At 39.4% G+C, this 18827-nt stretch overlaps 1 protein-coding gene across 1 annotated transcript in view; it reads left to right on the top strand.

Moving 5' to 3' along the window:
- Positions 1-614: 614 nt before the first annotated feature.
- LOC126252791 (putative aldehyde dehydrogenase DhaS) overlaps positions 615-18827 on the top strand; it is a 196872-nt gene continuing 178659 nt past the window's right edge. The window contains exon 1 of the mRNA XM_049953727.1: positions 615-957. Coding sequence (XP_049809684.1) covers positions 868-957 — 90 coding nt within the window. The 5' untranslated portion in view covers positions 615-867. The remainder of the gene's footprint in view (positions 958-18827) is intronic.

Here is an 18827-nt window from a genome sequence, read left to right as displayed (position 1 = left end):
CCCAACAAGAGATCCTACGATTTTGCCGTGCCTGTGTTATTCTGAATTACGATGCGAACAGGCACTGCGACGACTACAGCCGTTACGAAATATATTCGCAACTGTGAATATGAACAATCATTAGTTGTAGAAAGGAACAACGACAATGAAAATTTGTGCAGGGCCGGGACTCGAACCCAGATTTCCCGCTTAGTGCGGGCGGTCGCCTGATCATTTGGCTATCCGTGGACGACTCACGCCCAGACCCAACCTTCCATGTCTCGTCAACCATGCGTCTACAGCCTGTACTCCTACATCCATTATTTATATTTCCGGGATTATACATAAGTTAAAGTGCAGTACAATGATAATCCCTTCTTTTCTCGTTCTTTTTTTTTTAAATAAAAAATACACTTACATCTGAATTGTGACGTCTTTCTCGAACATGGCAAATGCCTTTGCTTCTATTTGTTTGAAGCCTTACACCCAACTGTCGTCACGTGACCAGCGAGCCAAATATATTTTGACAAAAAACTTGATTTGTAGGAGGCCGTGCGTCTTCGCATCTGCATGTTCACTCCAAAGTTATCTATGCGCTTGGGATCAACTTGTTAAAAGCAGTCATTTGATTATGAAAATGGAACGCAAAAATGTAGTACACAACAAGATAGTTTAATTGCGTTTATAATTAACTCGTTTTTTTCTTGTTAACAATTTTGGGTGGAATTGCGACAGTAAAAAACACGTTTTCTGAGCGAAACATTATCAGTTAATATGGATATGCATCCTAGCATCTCCTATGCTGTAGCGCATAATCACATGAGATAAAAGTGTTGTTGTTAGTCTGTGGGCATCAGGAGACGGCGGCATTGAAACTAAAATATAGTGATGACAAGCAACCGAGGTACAAGCAATATCCCACATATTATGCAGACAATGGAATATGGTGAAATGCTCGACAAAGCAAATTTAGCTACGGTGAGTATATTCATTCTCGAACGAAATACGCTATGAAACACTTGTTTTTTGCTTGGGACAAAGAGGCGGAGTGAGTGCTCCGCTTTTTTTCAGAACTTCATAGACATGAAAGCCCGGAAAAATGTTTCGTTATTCAGCGTTACTTATTTGAAAATCATGATTTTAAAAGTAGTGAATTTTTTTTGCCTCAAGTGGCAACTGCCACAGGTATTGTGCGTTTTTGTAACTTCGCTTTATGTTTGACGAAGCAGTACAATAAAAGGATACATGTTCTTTTGGAATGATCTAAAATTTTTTCACTTTATTGATAAGAACCATTGCATTGGATGTGCGACAGCACAAAAAAGAGCAAAGAAATTCAGAATGGAGTTTTTATTTGTTCATAAGCTGCGACTGCTGTCAAGGAGCAGATATACTGCCATAAAAGAACATTCATGTAAAGCATTAAAATTTAGAATGTAACAACCATTCCTCTTACACGTCTTTATCCTCTAAACCTTGGGATTGTCGCTATCACCATATTATGCTGAATTTTAAATTTGGTTACTGTTTATTCTTTGCCTTGCTTCATGTCAACATTTCGTGGGATTTTGCCACTTAACAGGACGTATGATACCCATGGACCTCACACAGTTATTGTTTGGTTACACAACTTTTGATTTGTTGTAGACCTAAAATACAGTAATTACATTGTGGAAGTGTGATGGAAGAGTGAAATGGTGGAATGACATTTTCAGCATTTTGGTGGTACTTTTGTGTCCAAGGAACCATATGCAATATATGTTGTCATGTTACGGCCTCACTGATCAATGTGCTATTGTTCCTTCTGTATTTGTCAATGATAAGAAGGACATTTGGTCTGCTGTGACAACTTCGTACAATTTTTTGTATAACACAGTTAAGATAAATATTCTTATGTACTGTGGCTATCTGTAAAAAGTATGGTACACATTAACTGTTTGAACAGTTAAATGTCCATCTAAATTGTGCCATAGTTGTGTAATAATTTCTTTCCTTGTGATACTGTCATTTTGAAATATACTCACGAAGTTATTACAGTATTAATGCATACTCTATGTATGATGACCCAAGATTTCTAACGTTCTTTTGGCTTTTGTGATATCTGTTATTGTTATTGACATTTTTCCATTATTTACTTCTGGTCGTTGTGACTCTGCACTGTTACTCAATCACCATGTTTCATACATCCCATCACTGAAGTAAAACGTTCAGAAATGTGCATATTTACCTTATCCAAATTCATTGTCAATTATCATTAAATGTTTATAAACCACTTGTGCTCTTGCAGACTAAATTTAACAAGGTACAATTAACAGGGAAGTTGCTACTTTGAAATGGGGGAAAAATCTGTGCTTCATTCATTGTATTAACTTGCTGTGCATTTATGGTTTTTTTATGTATTTTGTACAGTTGTACTGAATGAGTTAGGACAGTGGTAAGATGCTGTATTTGTACTTGGCATGATGGCAGTTCAGATCCCCATCCAGCCATCCATATTAGGTTTTCCGTGATTTCTCTGATTTGCTTAAGGCAAAGGCATGTTCTTTCAAAAAACAGAGCCCACTTCCTTTCCCATGATTTCCCAGTATGAGTCTGTGCTTTTTCTCTGATAATCTTGTCACTGATGGGATATTAACCCATTATCTTTCTTTCTTCCTTTTACATTTGTAGAATTGATAAAATATTATTTACCTGTAGGTTGGAATCAGTGAAACATGAGTACACATTTTAAAGTGGTGTTTTTTTTAAACAGAGCAATATGTGTGGGCCAGGTAGGTTGACACATAATTGAAGTTTTAATGCTGCTAGGAAATGAGGAAGAAGGGACTCATTTCCCATCTTGTAGTGTTTATTTGAACTTTCTAGCGATATTTTGTTGTTTGAATGGCCATTTTACATGCGTAAATTTTTCCTTACACATTCATGAATAACAGTTATTTTTCATTTGTTATGTATCAGGACTCCCGTTTAACTAATGTTTGCTTTGGTTTGCGTTATGATAATAGAAAGTTGCAAATGCTAAATATATTAAAAAAGAGAACACAGACAACCAATATTGAAGAGGCAATGCTCAATTACAGATGCACAGAGAAGACTTTGAGATGATTATTCAAGTTTTTTAACTCTGCTGTTCATGAGAACAGTACTTTGAAAACACAGAGCGTGCACTTTGGTTTCTGGCTGAGCTCAACAACTAAAGTGGTAGCATGGAGGAAAACAAGTGAAAAATTCTGAGTTTATCTGTGGGGTGTGTGTTGTACACTTTTTACAAAGGTCTGCGATCTTGGTTATGTCCCATTTTGGCACAGAGTTTTAATGTGTCAGAAATCAGAAATCTTCAAATGCTATCCTGTTAATGTATTATTGACATTTGATTGTAAGGTTGTGAAACTCTATTTGAAAAACTAAAATATTATGGCATTAACACCATCCCATATGTATGACTGTGTACTTACCTTCATAGCAAAAAGCATACCGCCACATCAAGAAACTGTCCCACAGAAATTAAGCTACTCTCATATTGGGGAAACATAAAATATCGAGTTTCACTACAATAAGTACAGACTGGGACTTTAAATACAGGTATGCCGCATTGAATTCCTGAAGGGCCTTACATGTTCACAGCAAACAGTTTGCTTTCCATTATCTGGGAGTTCAAATGAATAACAGGTTACACTTGAGTTAACCGACAAATAAACTAATTAAGAATCTGACTTTAGCATGTTTTGCACTTCAATGTCTCTCACATTGTGTTTATCTGATTACATCTCTCTCACATTGTGTTTATGTGAATACAATGGTGTACGCTTAGTTTACTTATTTTCATTTGTCTGGTGTAATTTTCTTCTGGAACATTGTGTAAAATAATAACCACCATTTTGCAGAGGACTCTTCAGGGATCTTGGAATTCTTACTCTGCCAGTACAAGTACTCTTTAATGATAATCATCAACAGAATCCATTTTTATCTTCTGCTAGATAAGTCTCCTCCAGTCATACCTATTGATTAAGTTCTTGAGCCACATGCTTGTATGTTGCTCCTGCACATTTTCAAATTTGATTGACCCATTTTACTTTGAATTGTTGTCTTGCCTTTCCTCTCCGTTGTTATCCTCCAAAACTATTTTCTTGGTCCTTACAAAATCTATTTGCCTGGCTACATATCCTGATCACTTGGCTTTCACTTTTGTTACTATTATGTCTACCACTCCTGTTGGTCCCACCGTACCTGGGGTACGTGTACCATGTCTGTGCCATTTGATAATCCGCACATGCTGCCTCTTTCCTCCCCCCTACCCCCTCCCCTCTGAATTGTGCCAAATGATAAGCATGTCAGGGAGCTCAATTTTGTGACTGGATACAGGTTTTGTGATCCCAGGTTGCCTGAGCTGGAGACAGTACTTTGTAACTGTAACCTCAATGCATGCTTCAGTGACCACTGTGTTGTGCGGCAGTGGAACATTGTGTGTCGCAGGGAATTGGCATAATTGTCTGTGCATTACAATCATACAAACCTCTATAAAAAGTCCTCGCTGTTAAATTGTGCTGTGTGCCAATGAGATGCATGGCTGTTGTGGCAGAACAGTTGTTAGAGGGTGACCTCTGGGAAATACGTCACACCTCAATTGTAAAAGGCTTACTTAGCCAAGCAGAGCTATGTCTGGATGGGCAAATGATTCCCTAGTGTCTTGTGGGACCAAAATGGCTCACAATAACAACAATCATCAAACACCCAGTAGAAGGGGTGGGTCACTATAGAGTTTTTGTACCCACTCCACAAACGGACCTTGGGTGAACAGTCTACTTGACACATCTGCTACAGATGAATTGCAGCAACTGAACAATGCTAATGCATCATAATGTGTTCATTGTTATTAGGAGGGAAGAGGACACATTTGAAAGAATATCCCCAGTCTCTGCACAAAAGGGTGCAGAGGCAATTGCTGTAGATCCTAAGTCTACTAAAAGGTATTGGTTGCCACCTGTTAACAGAGACAATGATGTCCAGTCAAGTACCTAAGTTACTGTAAAGCTCAAAACTTGGGGAACATGTTATAGTTGTTGAAATGCTCACAATTATAGCACAGGCATTGAGTCACTTAGTGACCTTATGTATCTGAATCCCAATGAACTTTAGGTGGAATTGCAAAACTAAGGTATAATCGAGGTGAGAAATGTTTTAAAACAGATAGGTTGTGAATTAGAAAAAAAACACGTCTTGATATTCAGCTTTAATTTGCCCATGTTATCTGAGAACATAAAGGCTGTCTTTGAGTCCATCCATATGTCCCCAATGTGATGAGCTGCTTTCAGTGCCAGAGATTTGGCCAAACTATCCATTGTGCAAAGGGAAGCCAGCCTGTGAAAGATGTGGCTTAGACACTCATGGTCCAGTCTAACCATGCACCCAATCCACTCATGTGTTAACTGCTCAGCTGGACGTCCAGTCTTATCAAAGAAATGTACTCTCTATGTAAAGTAACAGAAAACTGAGGAGTTTACAGTCATCAAGAGGTTACTGTACATGGAGGCAAAAAAAATTTTCAAAGCTATGCAACCTCCAGTATTAACAATCACATTTCCTGCCTTTGTAAAGCAACCAGTTGCCAAATCTGATGCCTCAATGCGGACACCTAATGCATGTACTAGTACATCTATCTGTGCTTGTAGTTGTACCTGTCAAGGCACTGCTGCTGTTATTCGGTTCACTGACACACCAGTGTTGAACACAAAGGAGAAGAAGATGACTTCTGCTTCAAAAATGAAGTCTGGTCCCAAGATATCTTCATCTACTTATTTACCTCCTTCACCATAGAAAAGGAAATCATTGAGCGGAAAGACCAGACCTAAAGAGCACAATATCAAACCCTCTAACATATGCTGGGTAAGAACATTCAATGGACCTTATTACAAGCTGGTGAGCTGCCTCTTGCCATTCAGTGAGAACTCCTCACTGTACGACATGTATACAACGTAGGTTCCATCTCCAAACATTTTGTTGTCGGTACTGGGGCCGAAGAATCCATACGATGAAAGTTTATGCATTTCTGAGCAGTTCTTAAAATGGAATAGAGCAAATACCCTCCCTGGATGATTGACAGCCCCACTCTAAACTTGGACGTGATGTACTACAAAGCCACCACCACTCTGCCTGTAGTTTTAATAAGGATTTTCAGTGGCATTTTATCTAGAGTACATGATGGTTTTTACCGACATATCAAAGCAAGGAAACACTGTTGGGTGTTCTGTTATCTTCCGACATTTTATCATTAAAATCTGCTTACCAAGCCACTTCTTGGTGTACTGCGCAGAGCTATGGGCGGTCAAGAATGAATGAGTAATCTAACAGAGGGACAAAAGCAGTCTGCCAATAAAACAGCAGCATTCACTTTAACATCGCCCTGCAGGATGTTGTGACATAGATGACAGAGAATGTTGGCTGAGTGGAAAAGACGTGGCTGGATGTGGCCAACAAGATGCAATCTGACCAACAAACTATTTGACCATGGTGCACTTTCTTTTGAACTTCAAGGAGGGACAAAGTGATCCTCACTGTTCTTCGTGTACGACACTGCCAATGACGCGTACTTATGCCTTTTGACGTGAAGGTCCACTGGAATGCATCACACTCACTGTGCACCATGTTTTAACATTGTGTTTTTTGTATGCTGGTTGGAGGAAACCCTATGGTTTACTGAGGCACTTACCCTCAATTTTAGGCAATGATTAAACAATAGCAAGAAAATTGTTGACATTGTGAGAAGTGTCAGGACTCCTGCCCCATTTAATTAGATGCAGTCTTTGATGTCTCTTTGGGTGGCCGTTTTATCCTGTTAATTCAACAATCAATCGGCCATCTTAATGCCATCCACTATTTAATAAATACCGTTAATGTATGGCAATGGTATGAATAGATATACTGGAGACTGTATGTGAAGTTTTTGTTCTTGTGGCTGCAAATATATGGCATTCGCTTTTGGTTTCAACAAGTGTAATTACTCATACATTAGTACCTTGATGTTGAGAAAGGGCGCTGATGACCAGGCTATTTAGCACCCAACAGTCTTAAATTTATTCAGCCTTCCATCCTTTTGGTACCCTGATTTGTTAGCTGCATGACATGTAACGATGTTAACTGTATTCAAACACTAGTCATGTGCCATATAGGGAATTTTGGATTGAAAGACATCAATATTTGTAGGCATTTAACTAGTAGTAGGATTGCTTCAGCTGTTTAATGTAACTGAGAAAATAGTTACTTTTCGCGAAGTAGCAGATTTCCTGCTAATTATCATATGGTAATTCTAGCACGAGTAGACACAAAAATTTGTAGCGGTTAGTTGTTAATGCAGTTTATAATATCTTCTTCTCTTCATAAGTGCATACCTTGATTTGTTAAGAATAGTATAAGGCTCTCCTATATGGGCTACATAGCATTATGAAAGAATGGGGGAAATACCGAGAGGTAAAAATAATTGCTGTATTTTGAGGTGAATGACTTCTGATTCATGATGGAGACAGCAGTCGCTGAAATACTACTTAAAAATGGTTTAGTTGCATATACACTCAGGAGACAAAAGTCACCGGATACCTCTTAATATTGTGTCGTACTGCCTTTTGCCCGGCAGAGTGCAACATCGTGATATGGCATGGACTCAACAAGTCGTTGGAAGTCCACTGCAAAAATATTGAGCCTGCTGCCTCTGTAGCCATCCATAATTGCAAAAGTTTGCCAGTGCATGATTTTGTGCACAAACAGACCCGTCGATTATGTTCCCATAAATGTTTGATGGGATACATGTCAGGCAATCTGGGTGGCCAGATCGTTTGCTTGAACTGTCCAGAATGTTTTTCAAACCAATTACAATCAGTTGTGGCCCAGTGACGTGGCCCATTGTTTGGGAACATGAAGTCCACAAGCGGCTGCAAAGTGTCTCCAAGTAGCTGAATATAACCATTTTGAGTCAGTGATTGGTTCAATTACAAACACAGCCCACACCCTTACGGAGCCACCACCAGCTTGCACAGTGCCTTGTTGACAACTTGGGTCGATGGTTTCATGAGATCTGTGCCACACTCAAACCCTACCATCAACTCTTACAACTGAAATCAGGACTCTTCTGATCAGGCCATGGTTTTCCAGTCATCTGGGTATCGGTCATCTGCTGCCATAGCTCATTAATATCAAATTTCGCTGCACTTTCCTGATGGATATGTTTGTCGTATGTCCCACTTTGATTTCTGTGTTTATTTCACTGAGTGTTGCTTGTCTGTTATCACTGCAACTCTATGCAAACACTGCTGCTCTCAGTCGTTAAGTGAAGGCCATTAGCCACTGTACTGTGTGTGGTGAGAGGTAATGCCTGAAATTTGGTATTCTTGGCAGACTATTGACACTGTGGATCTCAGCATATTGAATTCCCTAATGATTTCCAAAATGTAATGTCCCATGTGCCTAGCTCCAACTACCATTATGTGGTCAAAGTCTGTTAATTACTGTAGTGTGGCCATAATCACATCGAGAATCTTTTCAGATGAATCACCTGAGCACAAATGACAGCCCCACCAATGCACTGCACTTTTATACTTTGCATACTCTGTACTACTGCTATCTGCATGTATGCATATTGCTAGTCCATGATTTTTGTCACCTCAGTGTAATTTCAACAAGAAATTACCAGTTTGGTGGGATTCCTGCTTAATCTGTAGGTGAGGTGTAGTGATGGTGGGAGGGTCTCACTGGTAATGTGTTACATCGTTGTATTTAGTTAATACTTCAAATTGATTGGATTAGCAATGAGTAATGCTCCCTATATCCATGGCATTCAACAAGCCACACATGCCTCCTGGGTTCTGCCAAATGGTGAACACCTCAGAGAATTTGGTATGTCTAGGCTCAAGAAGGGCTTTGCAGACCCAGGGTTCCTGACCTAGGAACTAGTGGATGCTGTCACTGTCTTTAGCCCTGTAAACTCTGTGCATGCTTCAGTGACAACTGCAACTGTGCAGCTTGGTGATGAAACATCGTGTGCCACAGGGAGTGGGGACCTGTTAAGACAAAATAGTCATTAATGAGCATCTTGTGGGTAACATGCCACACCCTAGTTGTATAAGACTTACCCAGACAAGCAGGGTTTTGTATGGGTGAACACTTATTTCCCTAGCTGCTTATGTGGCCAGAATGGTTCATGATTCTCAATGCCATAAATCCACCAGTTGGTTGTAGTTAACATCCGCCCACCAAAGAGAGTTTTTACAAGCTAGCCTTTCACAGTAGTCAATGTCAAACATTAGAATTGTCACTAGTAACTGGGTACATCAGTGCTAAAATGTATTTTTGTCTAGTATGTGGTGTATAAATTAAATGACAAGAAATGTCAGTTAAGTGTCACCTTTCTATATTCAACAAGTGTCAGTGTATAACTATGTTCCTAAAATCAATGAAGTTCCTTGTGTATGATGCATTACATACTGAAACATCCACTGACAAACAAGCTAGTCAGATGCTTAAATACAAAAAATTAAGATAATTTTCTGTTGTGATGGAAAAGTGAAATTCCTAATTAAATATTGGTGTAGTCTCCTGTTACAACATTATGGATATTGATGCAAAGGAATTGCTAAAGGAGTGGTCCAGTGAAAGAGTGACAGATGTCAGAAACATTATGAAATGGGTCAATAGTGAGGTTGAAAGGCTACTGCCGTTATCATAATTTTAAATTTACCAAATGTGCAAGAGTGTATTAAAGTAAGCATCCTCTAAGAGTGTGGCAATATGACCAGCTGTAGAGTATTATCCGGCATCTCCAACAACTAGGACTATTCAATTCTTTAAAAATCGAAAAAGCAGTGTATGTTTTTACAAATCCACAAATGTACATCAAACACTATTTTTCAACATTGTTGTCTTTTTTATGAGTTTTCTGATACCTCATCAAGGAAATCTACAGACAACTAGCCTATGTGGTCCATAGTTTGATGCTACCATGACCTCACTGCTAGTAGAAAACTTTTTACACCTGTAAACAGCTTCAGAAAGATGAAAATCTGAAGGTACTAGATCAGGGTTGTGAGTGTGCTTGTTCGTAATATCCCGTGTAAATGAACCCAACAGTTACTTTGTGGCGTGTGCTACATGAGGACATGTATTGTCGTGCAACAAGCACACTCCCTTCATTAACATTAACATTCTTTTGTGTTATTTTGCGCTCCATAGTTTATTTAATGTTTCGCAGTAATGTGCAGCATTAATTGTTTCCCAACGGGGAAAAACTTTAATGAGAATTCCTTTATGGCCCAAAAGGCCATGATTATTTTGTCTGAAAGGAGTGCTTCTGAATTGTTTCACTGATAGTGAGATGGAATGCTGCTAATTGTTTATTCATTGGATGGGTGTGAAGGGCTACCCATGTTTTATCGTCAGAGTCAAGGAAATGACCACCTTACAGTTCAAGAAATTCCAGTGAAAATGCGACTGTTGACTTTGTGTTGATCTGCGAGCTGTTTTGAAACCTGTCTCCCACACAGTTTTCAAAAACCAAATATTTCAGTAAAGATTTCACGCAGAAGAGATCTGGAGATTTCTGGAAGCATTGCACTCATCTGGTTCAAAAGTCAGTCGACTGTCACCATAAAGCATTACTTTGATCTTGTTCACCATGTCATTGAGATATGCCCACTCCTTTGTTTATCATAAACATTCATTCTGTCAGCTTTAAACTAATGACACTATGGGTACACATTAGTGCAATTCATCATGCCATCCCCATAAACCATTTTGATTTAATCAAAAATCTGCAATTGTGCGTTTCCGCTTACAAAAAGAAACTGGATTACACTCCTCATCCTGCAGCTGGTGGGATTCAGAATACACACACTCATTTCAGTATGGCACTACAAAAAGAGTTTTCAGTCAGCTGAAGACAGAGTGTGCATTCTACTGCCAATACCTTGTCATTGAATGCAGTGCTGTCAACTTTGTGGTAAAAAAATCCTTTAATCGTCAAGAGGCTCAATACTGTTACTTTCTGAACATGCATCACATTAAGGAGAACAAGAAGTGATTGTAACAAGAATTCCTGAAATTATTATATTGTCCCACTAACTTGTCTCAATTGCAACAAGCCAATAGAACATTTCTGGGAAACACTGTAGACCAATATGTAAGAGGTGTGTTAAAGGATGAGTCTCTCCAAACAACACACACAGACATTGCCAGACAATGACAAATAATTTCACCAATACTAAATCACAGCACAGTTTCTGTGCTCATAGAGGAAGACAGTTTTGAATCCCCTTCTCGGACAGGGGAAGGATTAGATATGTATCAGTAGTAATCAAAATGTCACTTCAACTGGCTGTGTAGAAAAGACCATGTAGCACATGATAAATCATTTGCCTGGTGTGAATCATAGAGACCAGAAAGCTTTGTAGTCGCTATCAGTGTGGGTTCTGTCGGTAGCAATCCAATGTAGAAAACATGACCCTGTTGGAGGTTGTGTGCAGTGACAATATCTAATAGGCATATTTTTTAAAACAGAAAATGGGTATTTTACGACTTGGAGGCACAATATGATTGAGCAGTTCCATCAGTGGGACTTCCATGGACATCAATCTGTACTGCATCCACAAAAAGTTGAAGTTCTATCTGAAAGATTTAGGCAGGAGAGTATAGTCCATCAAGGCAATATTTTAAGTGTAACCCTTTTTTGCCATTGCCATAATAATATAATAACTAGATTCAAATCCAATACAGTGCTCTTATTTGTGGATACTTTTGCAGTATTTTTGTTCCTCTTCTAATGCTGCAACCAAAACTTGAAAGCTACCACTTACAATTAGGAATGTGGAAGAGTGGGCTGCTCATACTAATTTTAGGTTTTTACATAGAAGTGTGTGCAAGTTGATTGTAACTTTTCATTAAATTTTTAATTTACTAAACCTTCAGAAGAGCAACACCATTTTAAGTTTGAAATAGGTGTGTTTTCTGTGCATCATATTTCATTCAAAGCTGTCCTGCCTACCATACCTGAATTACCTGAAGCCACAGATCTCCAAAGTGCAGAACATAGTAATTTGTCTTTGAGACTATCTTGAGAAGCAGACAGGGCATATGTGCTCCAGTTGTGCAAAGCTTTTGTAAGGCAGTAGCTAGATTATAGATGCAGAGTTTATAGATCAGTGAGATCAGCATATCTTGATGTTCACAGAATGATGAATTTGTTTCCTGACAATAAGTTCTTATTATTGCTTTTGGTATAAACTGCAGAAGAACAAATACACATATTGACAAGTGTTAGCACTCTCAGCTTAATAAAGAGAGGACAGTAGTGTTCCGTATTACCCTTCTTACACGTTATATGAACAATTTTTCTATTATATTGTGGAAGTATTAAGGGTGTGAGGATAATGTCCATAAACATGCTGGTCATAAGAAATATGTGATTGGAAGAGACCAGAGTATGTTATACAAAGATATACACTGTTCTCCATATTTCTTAGTTTTTAAATAAGGTAAGTTACAATGGGTATCTTTTCACATATATAATTGATATGTACCTCCCAGCAAAGTTTTGAGTTTATGTGGGAACCTAAAAGTTTCTTACACATTTTTTTCCAAAGCCTTTGAGAATCCCAAAAGAATGTACTGAGTTTTGTATGGATTGCAGAGGATTTAATAGGCATAAACCTTTTCAGTGCATAATTAATTTCCGAGTATTTGATCTGCAGCTACAAAGTCTTGATACTTGGTAAGCAGTGTTGTGTCATCAGAATACCATATAGCAGACTAACAAACATAATACCTTCTGCCATGCTCCTAACAGTGGTTTGCAGAGTATAGATGGAGGTGTAGAATGAGACAGATCATTTACTGAAACAGTGAAACGGAGAATTCAGAGGGTACAGTGCTGCAGAGCTCCTGCACTAATTTTAACTAATGGACAATGCCTATTTCTCATTGAGATGAACTGTCTTGTGTTATCTAAATTGGAAGGAATTGCTACTTGTACGCCATAGAACTACAGTTTTGCTTGTAAAATGTGAAGTGAAATACAGCCAAATGCTGTTCTTGTATCACACAGAACAAGTGACCTACCCTTCTCTAGAACCAGAGTAATGCTGCCACTTGCTCATGAGATGTGCCACAAAAGTGAATGAATGATAATCAGATGCATCAAAAGATAATAATGTGACTTTCAGATTATTAAGGATTAACAGGGAATGAGTAAGGTAACATGCATGTTGTTTGATTTGGGGAAACTTGTACCAGGATGACTGGACCCACAAAAATTCTGAGTACTTATTTAAGAATGATACTTGCTAAATTCAGTTCTCTTAGTGAGTTACAACATTAGCAATCATGTTTAAGTGGAATTTAGTAATGTTTCAGAAAGTGGGAGTTTGCAGTGAGAAAAGCTTTAATATGGGCTTGAAAATCACTGTTCTTGTGGAAATATGTTAGAAATATATGTTGCTTAACTACATACACTTTTATAGAGATGTAGAAATGCTTCTAGCATACAGATTACTTCTGTTTCTGGTTATCCAGATGAATGCAGCTGTCAGTTTCAAACAAGTGCATGTTACGTAGCACAAACTTCATTAAAGACTGTTTTTGCTAGGAGTACAACATTGTTCAACTTATTAAACAGTAAGTTAGTGAACAAAAATAAGAAAAGACAACCACTTAGCTGTAGCTTATTGATGGATGGTGCCGATTTCTCAACAGCGCAGATATTACTGACTTAGAGCTCCTGACCCTTTTTTTAGTGTAAGTACTACCACTTGCTCTTATAAAATGCTGGTAGAACAAAATTTAGTAAAGTGCTATTTCTGTCCTGTTACTATTCTGTTCCCCCCTCCCCCATGAACCATGGACCTTGCTGTTGGTTGGGAGGCTTGCGTGCCTCAACAACACAGATTGCCGTACTGTAGGCGCAACCACAACGGAGGGGTATCTGTTGAGAGGCCAAACAAACGTGTGGTTCCTGAAGAGGGGCAGCAGCCTTTTCAGTAGTTGCAGGGGCAACAGTCTGGATGATTGACTGATCTGGCCCTGTAACACTAACCAAAACGGCTTTGCTGTTGTGGTACTGCGAATGGCTGAAAGCAAGGGGAAACTACAGCCGTAATTTTTCCTGAGGGCATGCAGCTTTACTGTATGATTAAATGATGATGGCGTCCTCTTGCGTAAAATATTCCGGAGGTAAAATAGTCCCCCATTCGGATCTCCGGGCGGGGACTACTCAGGAGGACGTCGTTATCAGGAGACAGAAAACGCGTTCTACAGATCGGAGCATGGAATGTCAGATCCTTTAATCGGGCTGGTAGGTTAGAAAATTTAAAAAGGGAAATGGGTAGGTTAAAGTTAGATATAGTGGGAATTAGTGAAGTTCGGTGGCAGGAGGAACAAGACTTTTGGTCAGGTGAATACAGGGTTATAAATACAAAATCAAATAGGGGTAATGCAGGAGTAGGTTTAATAAAGAATAAAAAATAGGAGTGCAAGTAAGCTACTACAAACAGCATAGTGAACACATTATTGTGGCCAAGATAGACACGAAGACCACGCCTACCACAGTAGTACAAGTTTATATACCAACTAGCTCTGCAGATGATGAAGAAATTGATGAAATGTATGATGAGATAAAAGAAATTATTCAGGTAGTGAAGGGAGACGAAAATTTAATAGTCATGGGTGACTGGAATTCGACAGTAGGAAAAGGAAGAGAAGGAAACGTAGTAGGTGAATGTGGATTGGGGCTAAGAAATGAAAGAGGAAGCCGCCTGGTAGAATTTTGCACAGAGCATAACTTAATCATAGTGAACACTTGGTTCAAGAATCATAAAAGAAGGTTGTATACATGGAAGAACCCTGGAGATACTAGAAGGTTTCACATAGATTATATAATGGTAAGACAGAGATTTAGGAACCAGGTTTCAAATTGTAAGACATTTCCAGGGGCAGATGTGGACTCTGACCACAATCTATTGGTTATGAACTGTAGATTAAAACTGAAGAAACTGCAAAAAGGTGGGAATTTAAGGAGATGGGACCTGGATAAACTGAAAGAAACAGAGGAGAGCATAAGGGAACAATTGACAGGAATGAGGGAAAGAAATACAGTAGAAGAAGAATGGGTAGCTTTGAGGGATGAAATAGTGAAGGCAGCAGAGGATCAAGTATGTAAAAAGACGAGGACTAGCAGAAATCCTTGGGTAACAGAAGAGATACTGAATTTAATTGATGAAAGGAGAAAATACAAAAATGCAGTAAGTGAAGCAGGCAAAAAGGAATACAAACGTCTCAAAAATGAGATCGACAGGAAGTGCAAAATGGCTAAGCAGTGATGGCTAGAGGACAAATGTAAGGATGTAGAGGCTTATCTCATTAGGGGTAAGATAGATACTGCCTACAGGAAAATTAAAGAGACCTTTGGAGAAAAGAGAACCACGTGTATGAATATCAAGAGCTCAGATGGAAACCCAGTTCTAAGCAAAGAAGGGAAAGCAGAAAGGTGGAAGGAGTATATAGAGAATCTATACAAGGGCGATGTACTTGAGGACAATATTATGGAAATGGAAGAGGATGTAGATGAAGATAAAATGGGAGATATGATACTGCGTGAAGAGTCTGACAGAGCACCGAAAGACCTAAGTCAAAACAAGGCACCGGGAGTAGACAACATTCCATTAGAACTACTGACAGCCTTGGGAGAGCCAGTCCTGACAAAACTCTACCATCTGGTGAGCAAATTGTATGAGACAGGCGAAATACCCTCAGATGTCAAGAAGAATATAATAATTCCAATCCCAAAGAAAGCAGGTGTTGACAGATGTGAAAAATACTGAACTATCAGTTTAATAAGTCACAGCTGCAAAATACTAACGCGAATTCTTTACAGACGAATGGAAAAACTGGTAGAAGCTGACCTCGGGGAAGATCAGTTTGGATTTCGTAGAAATGTTGGAACATGTGAGGCAATACTGACCCTAAGACTTATCTTAGAAGAAAGATTAAGGAAAGGCAAACCTATGTTTCTAGCATTTATAGACCTGGAGAAAGCTTTTGACAATGTTGACTGGAATACTCTCTTTCAAATTCTGAAGGTGGCAGAGGTAAAATACATGGAGCGAAAGGCTATTTACAATTTGTACAGAAACCAGATGGCAGTTATAAGAGTCGAGGGACATGAAAGGGAAGCAGTGGTTGGGAAGGGAGTGAGACAGGGTTGTAGCCTCTCCCCGATGCTATTCAATCTGTATGTTGAGCAAGCACTAAAGGAAACAAAAGAAAAGTTCAGAGTAGATATTAAAATCCATGGAGAAGAAATAAAAACTTTGAGGTTCACCAATGACATTGTAATTCTGTCAGAGACACCAAAGGACTTGGAAGAGCAGTTGAACGGAATGGACAGTGTCTTGAAAGTAGGGTATAAGATGAACATCAACAAAAGCAAAGTGAAGATAATGGAATGTAACCGAATTAAGTCGGGTGAAGCTGAGGGAATTAGATTAGGAAATGAGACACTTAAAATAGTAAAGGAGTTTTGCTATTTGGGGAGCAAAATAACTGATGATGGTTGAAGTAGAGAGGATATAAAATGTAGACTGGCAATGGCAAGGAAAGCATTTCTGAAGAAGAGAAATTTGTTAACATCGAGTATTGATTTAAGTGTCAGGAAGTCGTTTCTGAAAGTATTTGTATGGAGTGTAGCCATGTATGGAAGTGAAACATGGACAATAAATAGTTTAGACAAGAAGAGAATAGAAGCTTTTGAAATGTGGTGCTACAGAAGAATGCTGAAGATTAGATGGGTAGATCACATAACTAATGAGGAGATATTGAATAGAATTGGGGAGAAGAGGAGTTGGTGGCACAATTTGACTAGAAGAAGGGATCGGTTGGTAGGACATGTTCTGAGGCATCAAGGGATCACCAATTTAGTACTGGAGGACAGCGTGGAGGGAAAAAACCGTAGAGGGAGACTAAGAGATGAATACACTAAGCAGATTCAGAAGGATGTAGGCTGCAGTAGGTACTGGGAGATGAAGGAGCTTGCACAGGATAGAGTAGCATGGAAAGCTGCATCAAACCAGTCTCTGGACTGAAGACCACAACAACAACAACAACAAACAACTATTCTGTTAAGAGTTCTATGCACTAAGCTCTATCAGTGAAATGTGAACTGTTGCCTTTCCTCACTTCTCCTTGGTGTGTCAGTCATGGAATTTCCAATATTTTATTATCAAATAGTAATTTGCATGAGTCTGTTGTCACATTTTACTGTTACATTAATCATTTTTCTATGGTTTTACCTTCTTATACCACAAAATTCAACTTGCTAAGAACCTAAAAGTGTATTACAAGATGACCAGGTGTTTTGCTTCCTCAGTAATTTTCCGAAAGAGATTGACATTTATTTTAGGCCAAATAATTTGCAGAAAGTGATATGACATGGACCATTCTAATTAGTGGTTTTGTGAGCTGGGAAACTACCTAAGGTTCTAAAGTATTTCATTTTTTGTACAAACTGTGCATTAAAGTCTCTCAACTTGGTGCTGTAGTATTTTTCAAGCCTGAAGTTCTAGTGACTCCCAAAATTCTGCAATTTTTATGCTTTTTCTTATTGTTATTGTTCACAGGCTCATGTACATTGATACCGTATTTACTCGAATCTAAGCCGCACACGAATCTAAGCCGCACCTGAAAAATGAGACTCGAAATAAAGGAAAAAAAAAATTTCCCGAATCTAAGCCGCACCTGAAATTATAGACTCGGAATTCAAAGGGAGAGAAAAGTTATAGGCCGCACCTCCAAATCGAAACAAAGTTGGTCCATTGTAATATGAGACACAATTTAGGTCGAATGAATGACGATACAGGTACAGTAGTTTGGTTCGAGACGTAAGCTTAGCAGTAAAGCTTTACCAGTTAGTCATTTCTATGCGTCAGGCGCTCCGTCCTAATTTATTCGGATACCCTTCGTTTTTCATGTGCTTCATCTGGTTTGAATTGATTGCTTATTTTTCTTTGATCTGATAAGTGCCGTTCTCTTTGTTATAGGTGTTTACGTCACTCTAAGCTGAAAATGCATTTCTGTACTGTGTCGTGCACTGTTTGTGGCATTTTGATAATGAGTGTTTTTACGACCTGTCGCCGCTCGCGGCATGGTTTGCTTTTGTGCTTGCTACCGTCGCTTACAATAAAAAAAAAAACCCCTGCGGGTCCGGGGGTTGCAATAGGCCCGAGGTATTCCTGCCTGTCGTAAGGGGCGACTAAAAGGAGTCCATCCCCCTCAAGGGGGTAGTTAGCGCCTGCGTGCGGAGACGGACGGTTCCACGACCTATATTTGTGGTCTTTTTGGTTTTTCACTTCTCGTTTCTTCCTTCCTTTGGTTGGTTCCTTTCTTTGTTCTTCTCCATCTCACTGTCTTCCTTACTCTTTCCCTTGCCTTCTTCACCTTGCCTTCATCTCCTTGCCTTCTTCTCCTTGCCTTCTCTGGTCTCCGCCTCGGCGTTTGAGACAGTCTGTCCTCTCTCTCTTCCTTTTCCTCTTCTTCCTTCCTCCCTGTGCGCGCCTGAAGGCCAACCCACGCGTTCGCACGCGTAGCCGGTGACGGGGTAACGCGTAATTCCCCGCCCTGGGTAGACAAGTAAGGCACGCACGTACCCCCTGGTAAAGGCCAGGCCCAGGGAGGGGTGATTGCCTGAGCTGATACCTTCTGACCATGCCGATTGGTCCCTCCGTCTGTTTCTCGGGAGGTGTGACCTGAGGTGTAAACATTCACCTAAGGCGGGAGTGCCCTCTGAGAGGGTCCCCATAAGGAAGGAGCGCGCCATCGGAGAC

The sequence above is a fragment of the Schistocerca nitens genome, chromosome 4 (genome assembly GCF_023898315.1).
Source record: "Schistocerca nitens isolate TAMUIC-IGC-003100 chromosome 4, iqSchNite1.1, whole genome shotgun sequence".
NCBI lineage: Eukaryota > Metazoa > Arthropoda > Insecta > Orthoptera > Acrididae > Schistocerca > Schistocerca nitens.
Note: the sequence above shows the minus strand (reverse complement) of the source record. Positions and strands in the feature narration are given on the sequence as shown.